At 37.7% G+C, this 24629-nt stretch overlaps 1 protein-coding gene across 6 annotated transcripts in view; it reads left to right on the forward strand.

Moving 5' to 3' along the window:
* Window positions 1–22126, forward strand: part of SULF1 (sulfatase 1) — a 129589-nt gene extending 107463 nt beyond the window's left edge. For 3 of the 6 annotated variants that reach the window (XM_067290537.1, XM_067290539.1, XM_067290538.1), the window contains 9 exons: window positions 1564–1780; window positions 5224–5470; window positions 7233–7329; window positions 7420–7514; window positions 8193–8258; window positions 8721–8893; window positions 13345–13487; window positions 13593–13716; window positions 19707–22126. In XM_067290537.1, coding sequence (XP_067146638.1) covers window positions 1564–1780; window positions 5224–5470; window positions 7233–7329; window positions 7420–7514; window positions 8193–8258; window positions 8721–8893; window positions 13345–13487; window positions 13593–13716; window positions 19707–20530 — 1986 coding nt within the window. In that variant the 3' untranslated portion in view covers window positions 20531–22126. Of the gene's footprint in view, window positions 1–1563; window positions 1781–5223; window positions 5471–7232; window positions 7330–7419; window positions 7515–8192; window positions 8259–8720; window positions 8894–13344; window positions 13488–13592; window positions 13717–14567; window positions 14675–19706 lie in introns of those variants that run through there. The other 3 variants (XM_067290541.1, XM_067290543.1, XM_067290540.1) reach the window with 2 other exon arrangements.
* Window positions 22127–24629: the final 2503 nt, after the last annotated feature.

Below are 24629 nucleotides of genomic sequence, written 5' to 3' on the forward strand. Positions count from 1 at the left end.
TAGGACCAGTACCTATTTAGCTGTCCTACTATTATTAATGAGGAAAGAGAAAGTTATGCAATTCCTTCATGGGAATGAGAAAAGCACACCATACAGGCAAAGTTAGCTAAAGCTGGAACTAAAGGGTCCCAGTTACCAATAGCGTTACTGAGTTGAGTTCTCTGCCCTACCCAGCAGTACTTAATTGCTTTGTATACGAAGTCTGGTCATTGTGGCTAGGCATTTCTAATTGTATTAAAATTATAAATGAACACAGCTATTTCTAGTTCTCACTTTTGTTATTCAGACTACAACTGACTTTAAAATCTTCACAGGCTGCTTAGCCTGGGTGCCGTGCTGTGAGCGCCAGCTACCATTCAGAAGCCGTATATGGCAAGCTTTAAGCATGGGCAAAGGAGCTCTGAGCTGTCAGCACCTATCCATGTAAAACCCAACATTTCCTTTCAGCTTTTTTAAGACAGTTCAGCGTGGAAAGGAAATTAAAGCCTCAGCCACTTTCTCATTTGAAATGTGAAGACAGTGGGATCCTCTGGAAAAATCCACCGGGAATCTTCCAATTGGGTTCAGTGATGTTGCTAATCGAGTCAGACAGACATTGTGCAGGCAAGCTGCGGGAAACTCAGTTTCCTCTCACCCTCCCTCCTTTGCTCTGATATTCAGCACAAATACAAAGCCATTTACAGGTACTCCTTCCAGCCTGCACCTTTTTTATCCCCAGCCTGACACAAACAGAAAAACTGCGTAGCCAGAAGAGTTTCTCTCTGCTAATTTATTTCTTGGCTATCTCTACGGTTCTTCCCCTCTCGCTTTTCTGGAAGTATTTAACATGCTGATTACACCTGTTGGGTATAGTGAGGGTGGCTGGGCGTAGTATGTTTTTGCTGTTATTATGGTTTCATGCTTCTTTCTTCTCAAATAAAATATAAAAAAACAGCAGTGTTTGCGTTTCTGAGTGGCATGGTTTGTGGGGGCACATGGCCTCTGGTAAGGAACTAAGTTCCCTGCTGTTAATGCTTTCTGTATTTTTGTATAAATCGTACCAGCAATTTGTCCTTCTCTTTTCCAAGAAACCCTGCAATTGTCCTGATCTCAGCTCTTCTTCATCTGTGGGGATTTTTTTCTTTTCCCCTGAATCATGCTAGAAATTCCAAGTCACAGAACAAAGAAACAATGTTTGTTTTTTCAAAGAAAAAAAAAAGAGTTGGTGAAAACGGCCCTGACAGCTGTACTCTATGGCTCGGTAAATTAAGATTTTTTACGTGCTTCTTTCACGGATGTGTTTAGTCTAGATGCTCTTGATTTATATATCTTTTTTGGCTGGGTTGTATTTTTTTTATGCAGATTTTCAGTGATTTCATTCAAGCTTATGTTTGCCTAGATGAGAGAGATGTTGAGAAGAATGCAAGTAAATTTAGTCCCCTAAAAGGTTTCCCTTCTCTGTTCGTTACTTAAGGAATTATTTAGTTTTTAAAGAAATTTTCCTCTCATGTTTTACAAGCCATCTGAAAGTAGCAGGAGTTTGGAGCTCTGTTGGGAAATCATCTTTGTTTTCTGCTCTCACAGAAGTGGCAGTGCACAGAGGATGCTTCTGGCAAACTTCGCATTCACAAGTGTAAAGTATCTAGTGACATACTTGCCATCAGAAAAAGAACCCGCAGCATACACTCCCGGGGATACAGCAGCAAAGACAAAGACTGCAACTGCGGAGACGCTGACTACCGAACCAGCAGGACCCAAAGAAAAAATCAAAGACAGTTCTTGAGAAACCCTAATGCACAAAGTAAGTGTGTCTTGGGTGCTCCAAAGAATGGAGGGAAATGGCTGGTGGAGGGTTGGTGTACTGCTATCCTCTTGTTTTCACCTCTGTGTATAGTGAATGAATGCACCTGTAATTGGCAGTCAGGCTCTACATAATTGCCTCTGTAATAATATTAGCAAAACTTATCCTTTATATCACAGTAAGGAATATTCTTTAGGCAAGTCGTGGTGATGATGCTTTGGTGCCACCTATAGTGCTGATCAGAGATAAAACCTGGTGAGCTCCGCTGAGGAATCAGTGCCCTTATTTGCTAAGATAGCCAGAGTAAGTGTTCTTGAATCATTAACACTGAATTTAAATGTTGTTTTATCAGATCCCAAAGATATCTTTCGCATGAGGCATGTAAATGCTCTGACTCCTGTCAGAATGAGATGTTGCTGCAGCTTTCAAGCAAGCTTGTCCCAAGAAGCCGGAAAGGGAACAAGTTAGATTGTAGTGTCCTCTAGTGGCGTGTGAGCTGAAGGAATGCACAAGTAGGCTTTAAGACAGCAGTATCTGGATTTATCCCGGCTAAGGGAACAGCAGCCTATTTAAAGAAGCTTCTTCACAGGAACAAGTATTTTCACCTCTCTGCCCCGTGGTGAAAGTGAAGCTCTACAACAGTCAAAGCAGATCTGGATCTCAGGGGCTTCACTCAAGAGCAGGCTATATGCTCCTGTTATCTACGCAGAAAACTAGGTTCTGCATGAAATAGAGACAGGCCATTATAACAGGGAGCTTGTGTAGTTGTATGAGAAATATAAAAATTAAAAGATGCTGCACAGATGTCTGTGAAATATGAAAATAATGGCAGTATAATTCAAAATATTTCCTGATTTAAATCCTCCCCCACTCTGTACATGAACAAGAATCCCTCGTATTCTTTGTACATCAACCACAATGTTGTCTGTCTTGAATTGTCTCACTGTTCAGACTAAACGCTGCCTTGACATAATTTCTTCCACTTGTTTAATATGACCTAAGGAACTTTGTAGTATTTGCACACTGACCTCTGCCAGAAAGTCCATGTCACAGACTGCTGAGGTGATTCTTAAGCTGGCAATGTATCCCCAGGTGATATATTCAGGGAGAGATACCTGCTGTGTACCTTGGAAAGAAAAGGTGCTACCAGAGAACCAGCAAGAGCTGAATGGGGGGGATTGGGGCTGGGAGGAAGTGACTTGGTGGGAGAAGGCTAGGAAAGAGGAAGGGGGCAAACAGTATGGAAAACATCTGAAGCAGGGGAATCAGAAAGGGTCTGTTTGTTATGCTTTTCTCCTTTACAGGTGTTCTTACTCTTCTCTTCTCCTCTCCTCCTCTTCCTCCCCTAAATCCCCTTAGTGCTCATCCAAGCAGAGCAGAGAGAGACTCATGATGATAAAACATTGTTTGAGGGGAAGTCTAGTTCAGACCTCAGTTTTTAGATAACACCAAGATAAGATTCTAAAATATTCCAGACTCTTTCAGCCACTTGCTTAATAAGTACTATCATAACAGACCATAACTGTGCCAGAATTTGTCCTATCTGATCCTATGACTCTTTCTGCATTGATTAAAGAGTCATAAGCTTATAAATCAGAAAGATGCTTTGAAGCTGTGGTTTCTTTTCAGAAAGGTGAATGTATTCAGTGACTGACTGGTATGCCTTTTTTTCACCTGACAGAGTCATCCACTGAAACAGTTTAGAAGGATAGGGTGGTTTGAATGAAATTTTAAATGAGACTCACTCTTTGCACTGCTAAATGATTCTTGCAGGAAAGGTTCAGTATAAGTCTCTCAAAGAAACTAACAGAAAAACTGTGATAGACTCTGCACTATCTGTCAAAGGCAGTACCTGCTCAGAGCTCTCATTTTATTCTGCTACAATACTTATTATTAGTTGTTAGGTTACAAAGGTATGCTCAGCATAGACATAAGTAATGGACACTGATGCCCTGCAATAGCTTTCTGCAAGCTGATTTGTGCAATCTAGGCCTTTGTGTGTTTTTTTGTGTTTAGGCAAAATGCACGTTGGTGTGGTGTTGACTATCAGTTTTATCAGCTTGATTCGAGACAAGTATATTTGGCAAAAGAGGTAGAATGTGTAAGGTCTTTCAGGCTGAGCCCAAACAGGTATTCTTATACATAGCATAAGAAACCCTCAAAGAGTTAATTGTCTTAGCTAATTTCAGTCATATTCAGCTGTACTTGCAAAACTCCAAAACAATAACTAAAAGACCTGTAACCCTACTAAACTCAGAGATTTCCACAGGTCGTCAGAGTCCAATACTCTCTGACCAGGGTCTTTTAGATATTCTGCACATGGAGGGTATAATGTTTCACATCAAAATTTATTTCTTTGATATTTGATGTTACATGGGCTTTTTGATTTAGCAGAGTGATACAGAAATATACTGAGATCACAATACAAGTGTAAGTTACACTTAGCAAAATAAAGCAATTGCAATATACAGTTCAATCACAATACCAGTGTAATTCCTGTTACTGGTCTTTATAATATGCTCACCATCACGACGCTGGGCATCCCCGGTCGCTGGGAAGGAATATATGAGTTGAGGCCAGCTCAAACCTGTTGTTCTCTTCGAAATTCTTTTGTTAACTGTTCAGTTTTTATACTCTGCGTTGGGCTCAGCCACATATACACTTTCCCCCCCATGCTGGTCTCGCCAACTCAGGGAGACATTCACACTCTTTTGATGAATTCAGGGGGAAACATTTACACCAGCTGATCCATTCAACTGAGGTGTAGTGAGTTGATCCATTCAACTGACATAGCGGTTTATCTAAAACAAAGGCCACCCTCTGGTCACCTTTGTGTTGAGCTAAAGTCAGCTTTCTGTGCAACAGCTGTGGTCGGTCAAACACCCTACATTATCCTTGAGCTTCACAGGCTCATTGCCCTTGCCCATCTCCTCTGAGCCTTCTCCCATTGTAGGGGTTTATTGGTCGGTCACACAGGTAGAAGTGATCAGATGAATCTCCTCTTTCTAGTTCTACAATGCAGCAAGTTTTTGGAGATCTATGGCTTACATACATAGATACAGAGGATGTCTGGTTGTTTCAGTATATATACACATATATATACACTGATATATGATGGACTCTTGCCCTTTTTAGTGCCTAGCTTTAAGAAAGAAAAGGTATTATCATCCCTTTGAAACATCATTATTATTCTAAAGCATAATAAGTCAAACTTCTTCTGACTTATGCCAATTTACAGGTGGAGATCTTGTAGCACAACACTGACTTACCAAAAAATCATTAAATCAATCTTTGTAGAGCCAGGGAAAAATAAGTTGCATTTTTACTGAACAGCGTCCTTGCTCTTTGGAATATGCTGTGTGTTCATGGCATGAATCATGTCCCCATGACATATGTATATGCATATGTATATGCAACCGTGAATATTTCTTTCTTTCTGTTAGAATACAAACCACGATTTGTTCACACTCGCCAAACCCGGTCCTTGTCTGTGGAATTTGAAGGTGAAATATATGACATAAATCTGGAAGAGGAAGAACTGCAGGTGTTGAAGACCAAAAGTATCACCAAGCGTCACAATGCTGAAAATGAGGAAGAAGCAGAGGAAACTGATGGTGCTCCTGGTGGCTCAATGATAGCTGATGGCACTGATGCTATAAGTCAACCTAACTCTGTCAGAGTGACACACAAGTACAATTCTTTTTTCTATTTTTTCTTAGTCTTCTTCATTTTCTAGTTATATTTTATCTCTTTACTTTTTTTCTGATTTTATATTTTCAATATATAAGAACTTAATTCTTTTGTCACAGATGATTTTAGATACAGCTGAGTTGTACTTGTTATTAAGTGGAATCATTTCACTTAAATACCTATATCTAAAAGTGAGGAATCTAGTTTATGTTTTATCTCTGAGGAGGAGTAGGCATCTCCAGAGGGAAATTCATCCTCCATATCTAAATATGTGTCTTATCATGGATTAATCACCCATTGAGGTTGACACTCCTGCTGTTCTTTATAACATCTATGCTATTAGCTTAGCATAGAGGCCTAAATTTTAGATGACTGAAATCAGGAGAAATTAAACCCATTCTAAATGAGGACAGAATAGATCAGTTACTCCATCTGTCTTAAAATTTAGTTGTTTGCAGACACTAATGTTACTTTAGACCTGTTTATTGCTGAAGAGACCAATGATCATTTTTCCATCCTAAAAGATGCTGAGATGTCACCTTTTATCCCTACTCTAAATATGAATGAAAAGGCAAAAATCTGAAAATATTTTTAGTTTTAAAAAAGTGATATGATTCATCTGAAAAGTCTCTGGAAACAGTCAATAAAAATCTTATATTTTAACTTTTTATCTTGTTTAAGATAGAAATAACATTTCTCATTCTTTTCAGAAACATCAAGGAAAACATAAATGTTAATTTTGAATACGTAAAAATTATTAACATCGATTATTTCCAAGTGTGGAGTTAAGAAAGTCTTAAATGGCTTTCTGAAAAAGTGATTATTTCTCAATAAATAGTTTTGTCTTTTAATGAATAAAGCGTTGCTTTCAAAATTCCAGTCCTGTGACTGAGAATTAAACATAATCGGAGAAGATGGGAGGAGATAAACTCCTGAGTCTTCCTTATATACTATTCTTCTCAAAAATTAGAGGAAGGATTGTGATGAAGCAGGGCTGTGTAAAGAGGGGAAAGGATGTGTCTATAAAATTGAAATTGTCTGTAATTAAGTAAATTATGTATGTTCACATGGAGACTTTGAAAAGCTGGTAATCTGCTAGACTTTCCCTCTCGGTCGACCTCATTGGCCTTCCAAGTGGTTTTTTTTTTTTATTTTGCTAGAGCTGTTTTTCTGAACACTGCTGTGATTTTTCTTTTGTCATTGTAACCACTTTATTATTTGAGTGCTCTCTTTTTTTCACCTCTTATTTGAAATCTTTTCCCTAACTTTGATCTTTATTGATCTGTGTTGATTTATATTGATCTTTACCTCACAGACTTTATGTTCCATTCTTAACTATTTTGTGTGCATGGAAGATGAGTCCCATTCATGTGGCAAGAACATATTTCTCAGCGGTTGGTGGTTAAATGAGCAATGGCAAGTTTGGTTAACAAGAGGCTTTGAATTCTGAGCAGATTTTTATTTCAGTTTCATTTCTGATTGGATTAAAAATCTCCGACATGGTATTGTCATTGCATTTTTGCTTAGCAGGCAGACAGTGCCTGCTGTAGATGAGGGATTTTTTTTTTTTTTTGATTTTGGTGAGAAAACAGATTGAAGCAATTATGAATAATGTTAAATCAACATGAGACATTGTAAGTCTATTCATTTCTTAACAAAGTTTGATGAAGAAATAATAAAGAATGTTGGAATAAAGAGAAATGGAAGGCAATTGGGAAGCCACTGATCTTCTCTTTTCTATTTGTTAAATTTATATCTACAGATGTTTTATTCTTCCAAATGACACTATTCACTGTGAGAGGGAACTGTACCAATCAGCCAGAGCCTGGAAGGACCACAAGGCTTACATTGATAAGGAGGTAAGAGGCATTTTAAAATCTGTTCCAAGTGAAGTCTCTGCACTGCTAGCTTTTCAAAGAATAATTCTGACTCAGAAATATTCACTGTAGATCGAAGCTCTGCAAGATAAAATTAAGAATTTGAGGGAAGTTAGAGGACACCTGAAAAGAAGAAAACCAGATGAATGTGACTGTAGTAAACAGAGGTAAGACATGACCTTCAGCATTGCAAGCTATATTGGCTGATTAGGTTTATATATTTTTCAAGTTTTTTGAGATGGAAAAGAAAGAACATTAGTTCTATTGGTATTTACTACTGCTGTAGGCTTAGAGGGTACTCATGACTAAGGCTGGCCTATTCGGCTGTCATCCCCAGTCAGGGGAAGGAAAGAAACAGAGTCTAAATGTTTGTACTCTGAATCCATCTCTGGAGAAACTCTTGAGTCTGTTGACTTGAGAAGAAATCAAAGTTAGCCATTCAAAGACATTGAAGTGTCAGGGTGTGTATCCTAATTCAGGGGAGCTGAATGAAAGGAGAGCCAGATCCAAATTTTAATTAGATCCATTTTAAGAGTGGAAGCTATTACAAATCAAAGGAAGATGCATGTTACAAGTCAAAGGAAGATGCATGTATGAATTTTAAGATGTTGAGGTGATTTGTTTGTATTCTGCTAACATATTTGACCTCCCCCTTTTGTTTTACTACAATCTGGCATAGGATCACTCACACACATATAACTTCTTTAAATTAAGTGAAAGTGGTAAGTTATTCTATATAATTCTTTAAGATAAATGTCAAGAAATGCATATTTCTGTTTTTGTGTTGAAAATGAATTGTTTCAAGACTTGATGACACTCAACCTTCTTAATAATTTTGCCTATAGCTTTTACAACAAAGAGAAAGGGGTGAAGGCCCAAGAGAAAATCAAGAGCCACGTTCATCCATTCAAGTAAGAATGCTATTCTCCTTTCACTCTCTCAGCTAGCTTTTTGTGACTGTAGAAATACAGGAACTTTTTTTTTTCGTGGTGGGGGGAGGGAGGAGAGGAGGGAAAGCTGTTACAAGAAACCTTCAATAGTTTTGAACAGATACGTGAAATTTTATGAATAATATTTAAAAAAACTATTGATTGAAATGGAAGGAATTAATCATTTCAGAAACAAATTGACTTAGCTATGGTTAAAAAAAGCTAAATGCATCAGTGCATCATTTCTCAAATTTACTAAAGAGAACACCCTGTCAGAAGTGCAGGGGTGGAAGCTGAGCTAGAAGAGTCAGCCTGCTGCTGAAGGACATAGTTCCCACCATCTAACCTTTAAAAAACTCAGGTAGATGTAAAAATTGCTAATGCTGCTGCTAACTGGATCGAAACCTTTCCCTGGCAGTTATGCCTTCCTTTCTCTCTGAACAGAGAAGCAGCACAGGAAGTAGATGGCAAACTGCAGCTGTTCAAAGAGAATCGTAGGAGGAAGAAGGAACGAAAGGGGAAAAAGCGCCAGAAGAAAGGAGATGAATGTAGTCTTCCTGGACTGACATGTTTTACCCATGATAACAACCACTGGCAAACAGCCCCGTTCTGGAACTGTAAGTCTCCTGTCTTACTTCCACATGCCAACATGAATTAGGTTCATATTTGCTGTGTAATATAGTTCCCTCTTCATGCAATCAATCAGAACATTATTTTGAAAAATTGGCACTTAACAGTGCTGCTTCTTTAATTCTGAAGTATTAAGGAAGAATTGCACTTGTATGTGCTCAGAATTGTTGCATTACTTATTTATATGAAATTATCACAAGAAGCTGTGCGTTAAACACTGCAGAAACAAATGGGAGGATTTGTCTATTAAAACCTAGACTGTCATAACCAGCTATTGAGATTTCTGTCATCTCTTGGAGATCAAGATGGATGAATATTTCACAAGAATTGTAATAGGGTTCCAGCCTGGCAAGGCAGGGAGGGTAAGGAAGGGAAAGCCAGTACATCCGTTCTTTCCCCATCTGTGTCCATGTTGATTTATATATGCCTGTATAATGAAATTAGTCAAATTCTGACCAGTGCATGTGTCAGCAGAACTACGTATCTGTGGTAGCATGAGGTAGAATTAGTACACTAAAATTAGATGATTCCTATATCCCATACCCATTCTCCTTTGGTCAACATGTCCTGAAATAAGAGAATTGATCTTCTCATTTTGCTCTAAGATACTACTAATAAAGTTATCTACAGGAGTTCTATCACTGTTATACATTGTATACAACTGTCTGAAAAATTCTAAGCCTGGTTGCAGAACAAAGGACTATTCTCTAAAAAGACTGAACAAAACCCCTTACTTCATTTCCATTACGTTAAATCAAATTCTTTTGGTATTTTAATGTTAACTACAGAACTGCTGGTTCTTTGGAGATTGAAGGCTTTCAAAGGATAGTCATCCAGGACAGATGACAAGGACAGATACTCCTTAAATGTAAATTGTTGGAGCTCTGCAAAATTCAGTGAAATTATGATACTTTGTCCAGGCTGCAGATCTAATGTAGGTCTCGCAACAGTAGAGCAGGAATAAAAAATAAAGTCTTGAAATAGTAATCCTGCATGTTTACCATAAGAAATTAGTTCTGTAAATATTTTGACTAATTCCATAACTGTTAGAGCTCAAAGGCCATGCAGGTGATATTGCAGAGGAGTTTATTTGAACTTTGAACCTTCCACAAATGCTTTAAACTTTCTGCAAATCCATTTTTGTCCTATGAGAAATGCTTCATCAGATTAATGTTTTTTCACTGAAATCAAATTGTAAAATCTAGTTCAAAAGCTAATGTGTCTATCTGAATTAAATCCTTTTCCTGTTTCCTCCTTTGTCATCTTGTGTTTATAGATGAGAGATTTATGACCAAAGATTTTGTCTCTAATCATTTTTGTGACTTGACCTTTAATACTGCATGGAGTCACAAACTTCAGCGCATAAAAGGTTTACTTTAATTTTGGCATTTTGATTTGAAAGTGTATCATAGACAACTTTGCTTATTGTGAAGAGAATACAGATACTATCCCTTATGAATTCTCCCCATTATTCCCATTTTTGAAAGAATGTAAAAATCACAACTGTGGAATGCACACCTAGTGCATAAGAATAAATCATTGTAACTAGAAATATTTTAAGATCCTTTAAACTTCACGTATATAGATAATCATCCTTTCTGGGACATGCCTCAACATTTCTAGGTATTCAGCATTAACAACAGCTTTGTCATTATCCTGAAACTTTGCTGGCAGACAAGGAAAAGTGGTTGAAAACTTTCCCTGCAAAAAATTCAAGATTCACTGGTGATTAATCTTATCTAATATGCTGATATTTGACTCATTTTTTTCAGTGTATAAGCAGAAAATTAACTAGGAGTAAATATTTATTTGGAGAAAGATGTTGTCTGCCAGTGATAATCTGTTCTGGTTGTACTATCACTTCTGCTAATACGCTTTTTACATTTTAAAATGTTCCTAGAGCAGTTTAATTGCTGTCTTTAAAACAAAAATCAAGCAGATAGTGGCTTACTTCCTTCTAACTGTGGAATAACAAACAGTTATGAAAAGCAATCTCATATTACTGTGCATTCTGACAATGCTCCAGCAATAGCAGTTGAGTAAAAAAATGTCCATCTGACACAGTCCATAACTGAAAGAGGAGCTAATGTATTGTTGATTTAGATTACACAGATACTAAAAAGGGCCCAATACTGGTGGACCTATACTAGTTTTATGAGGTTTGTTCAATATATTAACACTATTACAGAAAGCTGTTGTACTAATTCATTAAAAATCTAGGGCAACATTAATTATTGGAATTAAAGAAACAGTCTTCTAAAGTAAAACTTTGTTAACACTTTGTTTAAAAATTAGTTTTCTTACAATCTTTTCTGCTGGCAGAACAAGATTACAAACAATCTTAAAAATATTATGTTGGGAAAAAGTTTGGAGAACTGCTCTCGACACATGGCCTATTAAAATCAAATCTTCTAATATTTGTGTTCTAAACTACCAATCATCTCCTGTTATTCTGTCAGCTAAGCAATAGTTAGTTTACTTTTTTTCAACAATAGCGACATTGTTTAGTCTTCACGTAATAACCCTACAAATGTGTAATTAAATCTTTGGTGTTAAAAGAGCCATAAAAGATTCTACCAACATGTTATTACCCAGTCTTGTACATCTCAGTCCAGCAGATTTATTGCAAGGCTTCATTGCCTTACTGCTGCATAATGAAGTGTCTCTTTTATGTGTCAAAGGCAAGTTATTGCAGACAATGTCTTATTTCCATTTTCGGATAGATATCTAAGATGCTTAATTAGTGGTACCACTACAATTGCCATCAGGAATGTCAAAGTTGGTGATAAAGTGACCTGTGGTCACTTTAGCTGCGAGTAAATTTTGAGAAGCATCTAACCTCTCTGGCCTCAGTGACTGGATAACATTATAGTACCCAGAACATGATCTCAAATAAAAAGACACTTTAGAGATGAAGTAGCCCTGAGTCCAGATGGCTCAGTTTCAGCCACTTGGAAGTCACTCAGTACTTTTAAGGTTTCTCTCATTCTTTGTCTCATTGTGGCCAAATTCTTTAGGCATCAAGCAGTAGTCTCAGGGTATGATCTAGGGGAGCTACCATCTTATTTTGCTGTGAAGTTTTTACACTGTCCTGATGCTGAACTCAGAGGGAGTTACCTTCTTTTCAGTTCCACCACAGAGCTCTGACATATTCTCCTATGATCTCTTCTGTAGCTTATAATGCACCAGGGACACCATACAACACAGTCTTTTAGAGATCAGGCTCCTTTATAATGTAAAGACTGCTAAGTCCACGTGGAAATTACCAGAGTATTCTGCTAACACCTTTGCTGAAAAGAAACTACAAGAGACTAGTTTGCTACGTATTTCAAAATCCTATTTTTGCACAAAATACTCTATGAAGACTGAATAAAGTATATTTTTGAGCAGATGATAAGCATTACCCTAAAATATGTATCTACATTTCATCAGGTGAATAGCTCTCTATATTCCACTAACTGTATTGACTAGATCTTCATTTCCTCTAATGAGGGCTTAGACATTTACCTTACATGTGACACCTGAAAATAGGTGTCTACTCTCTGGAGTGGAATCCCACTCTAGGTTTCCTCAGATTGAAAAGTGAAAACAGTGGGGAATCCGGTTACAATGCCTAGGATTGTGCTACAAAGGTTTGCCTGAGTGCCTCAGTTTCCCTCTTATTTGCCTAGCAAATAAATAAAATACAGGATTGCAGTTCAAAATAAGGTCTAGGTGGTTACCTTAAGGAAATCTCAACCCAGTAAGGAACAGTTGCTCAAAAGGTGACATAGTATTACCCACTGTGGCTATCGCTGGTCTTCCTTCCCATCTTGCTTCTTCCCTCTTCCCTGCATTCAAGCTGCCAGGCAAGCTCCCTGCTTGCAAACCTATCTCTTCATTGCCAGTTGTCTCACTCCTTCATTCCCATATGGTGCCTCAACTCTTTCTTGACTGCCGTGTCATTTCCATCTCACTTATTATACCAATTAACAATTCGATCTTCCTCTGTAGTGCTTACAGTTCTGTAGTTTTCCATTGTACTGGCTTCTTGTAGGCTCTGCTAGGTTAAGGTTACTTACTGTTGCTGGAAATGGTGCCTTGATATATAGTAAGCAATTCCATGCAGTCTTAAGGATCAGGATTCATTGTTGTCTTACAAGGTCTGAATTCTACTAATTCCCAATAAATCATATATAAATCAGAAAAGAATATGTCTCATTACAGTATTTAATATCTTCTGCTTTCTTTAAATGGAGACTTGTGAAAATTGTGTGTAGCAATATTTATTTATTCAGTGTTTTTGATAAGAATCTAACTGGTCATTATTAAACTAGAAGAATTTTAGAGAAATTTGATGTAAAATTCGAATACATGAAGATTATAGAAGTTTCACTAGTAGAAGAAAAAAGCATATTATTTTTTATCTAAAACTAATAACTTGTTTCTCTAATTACAGTGGGCTCTTTTTGTGCTTGCACAAGCTCAAATAACAACACTTACTGGTGTTTGCGAACAGTTAATGACACCCACAATTTTCTCTTTTGTGAGTTTGCGACTGGCTTCTTAGAGTATTTTGATATGAACACTGATCCTTACCAGGTAAATCCCTTTCCCTGTTACAAGCTATTGTATGCTAAACTCCTCTAGTTTTTTAGGGTTTTTTTTGTTAATAAGTACTTTTTTCCCTCCATTCCTTTTTCTCAGCTGACGAATACAGTACATACAGTGGAAAGAGGCGTTTTGAATCAATTACACATACAACTAATGGAGCTGCGAAGTTGTCAAGGTTACAAGCAGTGCAATCCAAGGCCTAAGGGACTTGAAACAGGTACAAGAAAAATAGAGTGTTTATTTTCATTTTATTAGGTTATTTTCATCTCCTTAAGTACTAATTGGATCCATGAGGTCTCGCTCTCTTAAGCATTGCTCTTAATTTGCAATGATCCATATACATCATCCTGCATAACTGCATGACCAGAAAGCTTCTTTGCAAGTTTGCACAGGTTATTCTAGACAGATATTGATGATAAAGAACATTTGACAGAAATTCCGAAGAGATTTTCTTATTCATAGTCATAACTCTTTTCTCTCTTACAGGTTTTATTCTATTTTAGTCTTTGCTTCCCAGTAGCAGATGCAGTATTAAATCTTGTGTTTATTCTGATTGCTGTCCATCTATGTGAACAGCCTCGGGTTCTACACTACAACTGAGACTTAACATTGCAGACTGCTAATCATCACTAGTCCCCTCCGTTTTTGATGAAAGCAATATTTCTTACAAGAATCTCAGAATATAAAAATAGGTGGTATTTATATTTCATAAGCCTGGAATTTGCTGCACTTCATTCTGGTTGACTGAACAATGAAATTTTTACAGGAATATTCCATTCTACGTATTTTATGTTATTGCACCTTTGTGTCTCTTCCTTTGTCCACAAAGATTACTCTTTTTTACTATATCTAGTTGTTTTGGGTTTTTTTTTTTTTTGAAAAACTGTGTTTTTTCAGTTCTTTTATATAAAACTTCCAGGAAATCTTTGTTGGACTGCAGCTCTGTCTTTATTTAACACAGTACATTTCTTTTTAGGAATTAGATGCTGTGCATGGAAAACTACATTGTGAATGGTTTTACAAGTTCTAAACACTAACAAAAGTTACTCTTGTATTTTCCTATATCAGGAAGTAAAGATGGAGGAAGCTATGATCCACACAGGTATCCACACTTTTTTATTCTCCTCAGCAGCTTCTTTCCAAATAATTGCATGATTCCAGTCCATTTCAACTAATGTCTGTATCCTGCCATGTTGCACACAGCACAGCTTTTGATGCATGCATTTTCTAACTACTCTACACTGAACTTGGCCATTGTTTTTTAGCTCCACCATTCTGCATTTAACTTAGCTCATTGTCACAGCAAGAGTTCATACAGCTCATATTCCATGCCTGTATTTCTCAGATGTTTACATGGGGAAAATGACACAAAAAGAATCATTTCTTTTGGGTTGTTTTCCCGCTGTTGGGTTTGTTTTTTTTCTGTTTTTATGTAGGAAGACTGTACAGCTACTTTTTAAATGTAAAACAAATGTAAAACTTTCTGAGGTATATGCATCCAAAGAGCCTGATCAAACCTACAGAGGTAAATTAAAGTCTTCTCACTGGCTTTAGGAAATGTTGGCACATGCTGCTTTAAGCAAAAACAGGACTTAGTTTGAGCAGCATGTGCTCAGAAGCCAGCAGGAGACATTTTACTGTAAGTGTGGCAGAAACACAAGGCTCCTTTGGGTAGGGGGGATGATGCTTTCAGATCAGCTTACACATGCAGAAAACTGTACCCAAATATTTTTTAAAAAGTCCCTAATATTTGATCTGAGGAAGAGCAACAGGTGAGATTTGTTAGTATCTAGTGCTTGAACCCGGGTATACATGAAAGATTGCTGTTTGTAAGTATATTTACCTTATGTACATGTTTATCATACTGACCCCAGTTACTGCTGCTGGTGGAGGAACCAGTCAAACATAAAGCAAATGCCTGAAGAGACTGAAGAAACTGAGGTCTTAACAGTACTGTACTTGCTGTTTAGTCAGCAATGCTTGTATGAAGGGGTAGAAAACAATTTAGAGGCCTCTCAAGTGTCATATTTAAGCTTGATATCCTCTTGCTATATATACAGTTTTATACATTTTCATCTCCATGCACTTTGGTGGAGAAGCTCCTGAAATACATCATTTGCCTGAGACGTAAATTGGGCCCAGAGAGTATACAGTTCTATATAAAACTTTTTTTTTCACAGGGACATCTGAAAAGAACCTTATTGTTAGCTCCCAGCAGCCAGGAAACCATTGAGACAATGTATTTCAGTGTTTTATATGATAAGCTGGGTTTTTTGTTATATCCCAGGTGTTTGCATTGTTTGCTACAGCCTGGTAAAAACTGTTTACTGCAATGATAGAATATAATTCTTGCAATTATGCTTTTAAGTCTTTCATTAGAAGAGTTCCTTGTAAGCATTCCTAATTTTAACTATACATCTAACTGAAATGGCATTTTTGAATTGTAGGATTGCATGAAATAATAGAGCACACACATCTTTAAATTATACCCTGTTACGCTGTTTAGTAATGAAAACATTTTAACCTTTGATGTCAAGTCAATAAAGAATATTCCACTGAAACAAGTGACAGGTATAGTATAACTCAAGTGATATTGCTGTGTGCCGTTCCATTCCAGATGCCAGCTTCTCAATGTGCACAGGTGCCTGGGTACAACATTTTGCTTCAAGCCCCATCCTGGGGAAAAAAAATTTTTTCTAAAACCAAAAATTAAAAAACGAAAAAGAATCATTTCTTAGCAATCATAAAAAGGATGTCTTAAATGATCCATTTCTTGAAATCTGCATAGAAGCCAATGGAATAAGAAGGGGAAAAGCCCTATGCTGCGAAGTCATCTGAAATATTCCTTAGGCTTCCTTCAGATTGCTTAGTACCTCAGCTCAGACCTGTGTCCAGTCAAAATTTCCTGAGTTAGGACAGCACTAAAGGCATTGTAAGTACAATATTGGGACAACAGGCCTGTATGAAAACAGCACAGTGCTGTTTGCTTAGTACATAGGAAGAAATCCTTACCGGGGAAGAATGCGTGTCACTCATGTTCTTTGATGGACAGCCCATGACTCTGCAAGCAGGGTGACAACAGGGTGTGTGAGCTACATACGTCTCTCTCCTCTCCTGCTTGGCTGGGATTTTTCAAAGCCACCAGGGAGCTGATTGTACCTTCTTGTCTTCAGTCTCAGTGGCAATATATCCAAATCCCTTGTTAGCTTTGAGACAACCCAGATGACATCATGGGATTCTGGGGTACAATAATTGGAGAATGAAGTTAAACTAGTAGTTGGTTAAAAAAAAATCTGAAAATGTCTTATTGTGAATAGTTAACAACAATTTTTCTCTCTCTGGTGTATGATGTAGCTGACAGATTGCCAAAATATTGATAGGGGAAACCACTGCCATGCAGTTACGCATATGCAACTCATCTGCACTTTCCTTTTCCATATTTTTTATAATGAGATTTCTTACAGGGGAAAACCTTTTCTTTACTTCCCCCTTACCTCTCTATACTTTGATTTCAGTGTGAAACTTTTCACACTTACTGTAAATTGTGGCATAAAGCTGTGAAGTGACCTGCTCAGACAAACTATAGTCAGCTTTAGCGCTTTAGGACATTGCTTTCCTACCTGTTTATATGCACAAAAGTTATCTGTACTCCTTGTGTTTAAACAAATGATTTTTTTCTGCTTGACATGAAGATCACAGGCTAATTTCCAGTGCCTTCCCAGCTGTGAAATTTCTCAGTCATCAATGGTCAAAGTGGGACTGCAGAAACACAGTGTGCCCACTGGAGGGGAAAAGAAGATCCAGCATGCAGGGCTGCGTAGCTCTGCTTCAGGCTTTGCTTAGAAATGCAGCAAACTTTGCCAGTCTCACTTCCCTGCAACGCAGTCCTGTCCCTCTGCTGCTGAGGCTGGCAGGAAAGCCTGCTCTCCTGGCTGGTCCCGGGACCCCTGGCACCACCACAGCTGGCCCAGCTTGCCCCAGTGTCCTGCTGCCAGTGCCAACCCAGGGCCCAAACCTGCTTTTCTGGCCCTGGCTTTGCTCCACATTGCCTGAGTACACCCCATCCCATTGGTCAAACAGCAGCACTCGTTTCAGTTTCTGCCATCAGGTTTGCATGTACAGAAAGTGCTGGTGTTTCTCAAGTACGAGTCTTGATAAATTCATATTAGGCCACTAATTGTTCTTATAGCAGTTTGTTTTCCTATACCGGCTCTGATCTGGCAATGACAAAATTTATGAAACTATCAATACAAATAACAGAGCAAAGTATAAATATTTTAGCATTTGTAGTGTTACTATCTGAGCAGGTTTGGTGGCCAGTTTCCTCAAAAGTACATCTTAGGGTAGTAAGATTTATTTCTTGAAACCTCTGCTGTATTGGATTTTTTTTTTTCAGGAAGAAATTTATGTATAATTTGATGTATGAAGATGGCTGGCATGTTGCCATTCCATGATTTTCATTTCTGATGTCTTCAGAAAAGAAAAATAGCAAGACTTTCTTTTTCATCTGTCCTCCCAGATCCAAAATGCATGTGCAGTTTCCTGTAATAGGGGGTTTGCCAAGTATTTGCCAAGCCATTCTAAGATACAAAACCATACTTCTAAGGAAAATAAATATTTTTAGAACTTGTTTTAAGAAAGCAAGATATTTACATTTTTACATTTTAAAGTATTTACAGTTGTTATCTTAAGTGAGGGAATATCAATTAATATCAAACACTCAGGTGTTTCCACATACAGAAAGTGGCCCAACCTTTACCAACTCTTGTGGGAGCAGAATAAAGCCCCTCATCGTAAGAAAAATCTCAAGATTTTTCTGACCAAGATAATATTTCTCTTGGACAAATTCTTTTCACTATGAAATCCAAAGCTAGTTATGAAGCAAAGAATATAAACTAAGATGTCATTCCTTCTGTTTTACTTGAACAAGGAGAAATAACAAGTTAAAAAACAAATTGATGGAGTTGCCCAGAATCCACTGTAGGGGTGAAGGATCCAGCATAAATAGATATTTATACTCAAATCAGGCAGTTGGACTATAGGCACTTGAACTTCCAAGGTAATTGGTACTATCCTACCTGCCAGTATAATCTCAGAAAAATAATAAGTCATTTCACTGAATTAATTACTAAATATTGCCTACAAGATTGTCAGTGAAAACCAGTTTGTCATTTTCCCTGAAATGCTTTTCCATTACCTGATTAGTTTTACCTTGGAGTCCACTTTGTGGGTAAAATCTTTGGATTGAACACAGTCTGCTCAGTGAATTAAATGAAATAGTGGTGTCCATCAGTGTTACTTGTCAATATAAAATGGGCTTTTCACTGCATTTAATAATCTGGGTCACTGTAGTCACTTTTACAAATGGAAATTGGTTTCCTTCATGTCTCTATTTTTTTCTGGGTATGATCAATATAAAATCCAACTCCACTGCTATTTACAGAATCACATCTGTGCTCTTTATTCAGACATATTTGACAAATCTGTTAGCTATCTTCTTTGAAAGCCTTAAAAAAAACCAACAAAAATAATCTTTAGGAGATACTATATCTGTGTATATTTTAACAATATTTTAGACAGTGGTGCAGTTCTATAAATTAATTCACACTAAGCTTTTACAGTGCTATTTCTTCTACATGCTCCATGAAAATTGAAATTAATGTTTATGAAATAAATGAAAATTACCTTTGACTATCATTTATTAAAGGCAATTATGTCTTGTACACCTGATAGAAAAATGTAACTAACTGGTTGATTTGTATACCATATCTCTCAAGCTGTCTATACACCAGATTTCTATGGGCTTTGTTTAAGTTCTGGTCACTAATGGCTCTCAGAATTAGTCCTATCTTTTATACTTAACTGTTGTTTGTCTACTGCATATTTTGGCAGAGCATTCATGAAAGGCAAAGGTTTATCTCTGAATGTCATCACAAAGTCCCTTTAGGCCAGATTCTGCTCTTACTTACACCCGCTCAGCCCAGGGATGTAGCTGGAGCCAGCTTTGTAGCAGGAGCTGGGAGCTGGGAATGCACCTGAGGCCAGATGATGGAAAGATGATGGAAATGTGGAATATTTTACTATTTGAGCTACATATGTTATGAGTAGTAGGGCTTTTCAGCACATTGGAATAGAAACACACATGGAAGCTTTACTTGCACTTTTAAGCTGGTGTTCACCATTAGACTTTATTCTTTCTTTTAACAGAGGACAGTTATGGGATGGATGGGAAGGCTAACCTGCCAAATTTCGCTGGTGACATCAACTGGCAAGGCCTGGAAGACTTGTACAGTGTGAATGAAAGTGTATATGAATACAGATACAACTATAGACTTAGTCTGGCTGACTGGACTAATTACTTGAAGGATGTAGCTAGAATGTTTGCACTGCTGAACAGTTACTATGAGCAAAACAAAACGGACAAGACCAACACTGCTCAAAACAATGGGGATGTGGACGAATCATCTACACCATTTACCTTGGCGGAAATGACTTCAGCTGAGGAATCGAGCGGCCTGACTGCAGAAGAGTTGCCGCTTATTGTGCCAACGGACTTTGCAGCCCTAGCTTTGAGCACAGCGATTTTACGTCAAGAGAGGAAACTTGAATTAAACAATGCTATTCCTGAGAAAAGTACTTTGAATGATGCACACTGGAGAAATCATCATCAAGTTGAAAAATGGATGGAGGATAAAGAATCAGACCGTTTTGATATGGATTTCAGTGGAAACGGTTTGGTAGAGTTGGAGTCCAGGCATAGCTTCATTCTACAACCCATCAGCATTCTTCAGAAAGACACCCATCAGGACAGTGACGCTACAGAAGATATATTTGAAGATCAGATGTATCTTCCTGCGAGGTCTGATGACCCCATTGTTCATCAGGCTGTCAATGTATCCATTAGGAATTCATCTATCAGTACCCAGGAAACAGGAACTATTTTGAAAAACATGGAACAGAGTCTTGCAGGGAAGATGTCATCAATCCCAAATGTAGAAGGCAGTGCCTCATCTCCACTCTCCTTGGATTAGATCAAGTTGTAAACCATTAAATAAGTTCTCCTTATTTTTTATTAGCAAACTAATAAAAGTAATCATGACAACTGACATTCCATGTTTATTGTAGATACATTTTGCAGCTAAATTGAGCCCAATTCAGTATCTGTGTGTGTGTGTGTTCATTGTATTCACACACACATGCTTTCACAGTAATTCTCCAAACCAGGAAACAAGATTTCCAGTTTTTAATAAAAAGAAACAGTGTTAACTTTCTAATGCAGTAGCACATTCTCCGCAAGCTAAAAATTATTTCCTTGAAGAGGATTTTCAAGTTACTTTTTCTGTTTCCAAATGATCCCACCATGAATGAATGTTTCAGTCCACCCAGTCTGTCTGCATAATGTATTTTTGATAAATTTTAACCACTGGAATTTCTTAATGTCATGCTTTCAAGCAAAATGATGTTGCACTTTTAAAATCTGTATGCCATACCATTTATGAATCTAATACTTTATATATTCTTAGTTTGCTCATTGTCTAATGTAATTATGAAACCAATAAATAGATTGACAGGAAAGAGATAATCAGCATGGATTGTGGAAACAGATTGTTTGAATAATATTTTAGCAAAAATATTGCATGTTTTGTTACTTTGATTTAATTAAATTTATTCTCAGAAAGGTATGGCTAATGATTGTTAACTGTAGGAGGATTTGTTTAAATTGGATTGTTTCCCTATATACTGATACTGTCAGTATTAAAAATCCATGAGTTTTTTTTTTTTTTATTGATACTGGTAGAAAGGTTTACATCAGTACATGTATCACCACATTCTATTTTTTTTTAGCCTGAACAATGTCTTGAAAGCATTATTATCATTTTGAGACTTAAATTCTTTTTGTTTTGCTTTGTTTTGTTTTGAGCAGGCATTAAAGGGAAAGGTAAAATCATATTAGATTTACATTATTCTAGATAAAACTGGCACGTGAAGTCAAAAATAGTAGTTTAGATAATTTTTGTTGTATTGTTCAAATTTCTTTCTTAAACTTTACCAAACATTAAATTTTATAAAGTATAATACAAAAATGACTTTGAAAATCTGTACTAGTAGAAACTTAATATCTTCCCTTGCTTTTCTTTTTTAATTTGTAAGTAATTAGCACAACAACAACAAAAGAGAATTACCTCAAACAGATGTAATTCCATCATGTCCAATTCACAGGAATGTTTCCTATCTATTACATGTTATTTAGTATAGGGAGTATTTTTTGGCTATTGCAAGCACTGCAGGTTAAACTTACATTCATCGCTTTGTATTTTAATTTGAACTTTTTAAAAAGGAGATTCTTTCAGTAGAACTTTAATAATTTTAAGAAGCAGTCTTTTTGATGGACTCTGTAAATATTTTAAAATTAACTAGCTGTTTATCTGATGTATGTGTCATGGGCTGATTGATAGAACAAACGTATTTATGGTCATGAATGATGCTATTTGTACAAAGATTTCAAGTTACTAGGATACTGTGTTTTTAAATCTTGTATAATATTTCTGTGATACTTTTATAGAACAATTCTGGCTTCAGGAAAGTCTAGAAGCAATATTTCTTGAAATAAAAAGTGTTTTACTTTACCTGCTTCAGAGAAGTCCAGATGATCTAGTTTTCCAAGTAATTAAGAATTATTTTTAAAATATGTTAACAGTTTCACTTGCAGTTTTAAGAATCCATCCACGGTTAAAGCAATGGGTAACGAAATGGCACACTACATTCTGTTAGTTATAAATTATTCCTGGAGATTGTGAATAATATATATTTTTGGTTTAAAATATGCTGTGATTTTTTTTAATCCCAAGTCATCTGATCTTTACTTCCTTGAAGCAAATGCACCAAGTTACACAATTCGAGGTTCACAGTAGTAAAGCAACGTTACATGGTGCCTTCCCTAGGTTTGCCATTTTTCCCTCCTCCATACAAAGACCCCTCTATTACAGCAAAGTGCAGAAGACTGGATGGACATACAGGGCTTAACCAGAGCGGCCTATGGAGCCCTTGTCAGGAGGAGTCCTTCCTTGGGTAAAAGTGAGCATTCACAAAACAGACCTTAGGTTTATTAAAGATAAACTCTTTCCCTTACTTACTGTCTATGTTTCTTCAGTGGCCTGGGAATAAAATTAGCTTCATAGGCTAAAATCAGCCTTGAAGCCATGCTTCCTTCCTTTACACAGTCCTTGGACACTGATGCTCCTGCAAACATGAAATTAGAGCTGACATTTCTAGCAATCAAGAAAGGGGGCCAGTGAAGAACTTAGGTGCTCAAAAAACAGTCCCTGCAATGCTAGATAGACTCCTGAGAGATGCCTGTCCCAGGAAAGCACACTGGCAAACAGGAGAAGTTTTTCAAAACAGCCAAGGTTTTGAACAACAACAGGCTGAGCAGGCTGAGTTAGGAAGGTCAGGAGTAGTTTAAAGACAAAGGCAAACTTTAAGTAAGGTCCTATACAGCTGCCTCACACAGATGTCTTTGTGCAGAGAATTAATCTAGCACCAACCGGGTGTCCTCCGTAGGTGCATTTCTTTGAAAGAACTGAACCAAACAAGGTGTTGTCTTCTCTCTTAACAGTCAGGCAGAGATACAGGAGGGAAAGGTGTTGTCCATCCATTCTCCCCATTGGTGCTTCCTCCTTACCGGACAGCTTAAAGTACTTACTCAGAAATGGAAGATGTGAGTTCAAGTCCTCCTCATCTTGAAAGAGTTCAACTTTCCTTCTTCCAGGATAGGGCCCTGTCCTCCACATTGCCTGATAGTTTAAGTCGGAGCTGTTTTTTACAGCTCTTACAGCAATGTCTAAATGCAGGGCAAGAGGGAAGGGGGCGGAGCCTCATTCTGTCCTAATCTAAGAGGTTAGGACTTTTATCAGGGAGCGATGTTGTTCTGATCCTTGCTTTCTGCAAACATACAGTGCATCAAATATAAAAGCAGCCCAAAGAGAAGGGGCCAAAAGCTGCCTATTGTTCTCCTAAGCGGTGTGTTACACAGCCTCCTGCTGTCCCAATTCATTTTGCATTTCATAGTGTACCGTGCTTCTTGTCCCATAGCTGAGGAACACCAGTTTGTTAGCAGCATGGTCTGACTGTCAGGAAGCTCTTACAGGCATTAGATAGTCATAGACTGAGGAAGGATATGAATGCCTAAAGCTGACTTCATGGGCAAGTGCTTCTAGCAGCAGGCAAGGAGTACCTTCACTTATTTTGATCTGCAAAGTAATAGGTCTGACTTTTATTTGAAAGACAGTGCATAGTTATCTGCTTTCAGGGCCCAGAGCTATGGATGGGAGGTTATCATCTGAGTTGTTTCCTCTGGGATTTAAAAGAAGGCAGCCAGGCCTGCCCTAACACCTTGGGATGTGTGAGACGCTTTCTGAGACCTCCCACCAACTCAAAGCCCTCAAGAAAAGTGAAGGTGGGTAGTGCTTCATTTCCATAACTTTCTTAATTTTAGACATGAGTCAGTTGCTGTTACGAGTAGGTAACTCCTGTTGTGCCTGAAGCATTAATGCACACAAACAGCTATTTTAAAGGCTCTTGGAAAACATCTGGATCATAGTGTCATCCCTGAGTTTAGCCATCTCTAAGCCTATGTGACAGCTGAGTGGAGGGTTTTTCAGAGAACAGGTTTAGGCATAGATGCCTCCCCTCCCCCAAAACTTTATCTATATCTCATTATAGATGCCTGCAGCTTTGTCTACGTTAACAGTCACTGAAACACAATAGCAGAGGATCTGTGTGGTGAAACAGTTGGGGCCAAGAAGCCAAGAGCTACACTAGTGAAGTTCTCAGGGGATTTACTCAGGATTGGTCTTGCGGCCTGAGCACCCATGGGTGGTTGGTGCCTACCAGGTATGATGCTGTAAGAAAACCTCCTTGCTGAGTTTCAGCAAACAGCAATACAGTTTGTGTGCTCTGACACCTCTCTGCAGTGAAAACCAAAGCGCAGTAAGTGGGGCACAAGCTAGAGAGTCACTTCAAAAACATACATCACATCCGAACAGGTGCCATCACAGCCTGTCTTGGACCTGCCGGGGGTAATTTTACTCCCGATCAGGCAGCAGATGTCAGTGCAGAGCCACACAACTG

Source organism: Apteryx mantelli, chromosome 2 (assembly GCF_036417845.1).
Source record: "Apteryx mantelli isolate bAptMan1 chromosome 2, bAptMan1.hap1, whole genome shotgun sequence".
Classification (NCBI taxonomy): domain Eukaryota; kingdom Metazoa; phylum Chordata; class Aves; order Apterygiformes; family Apterygidae; genus Apteryx; species Apteryx mantelli.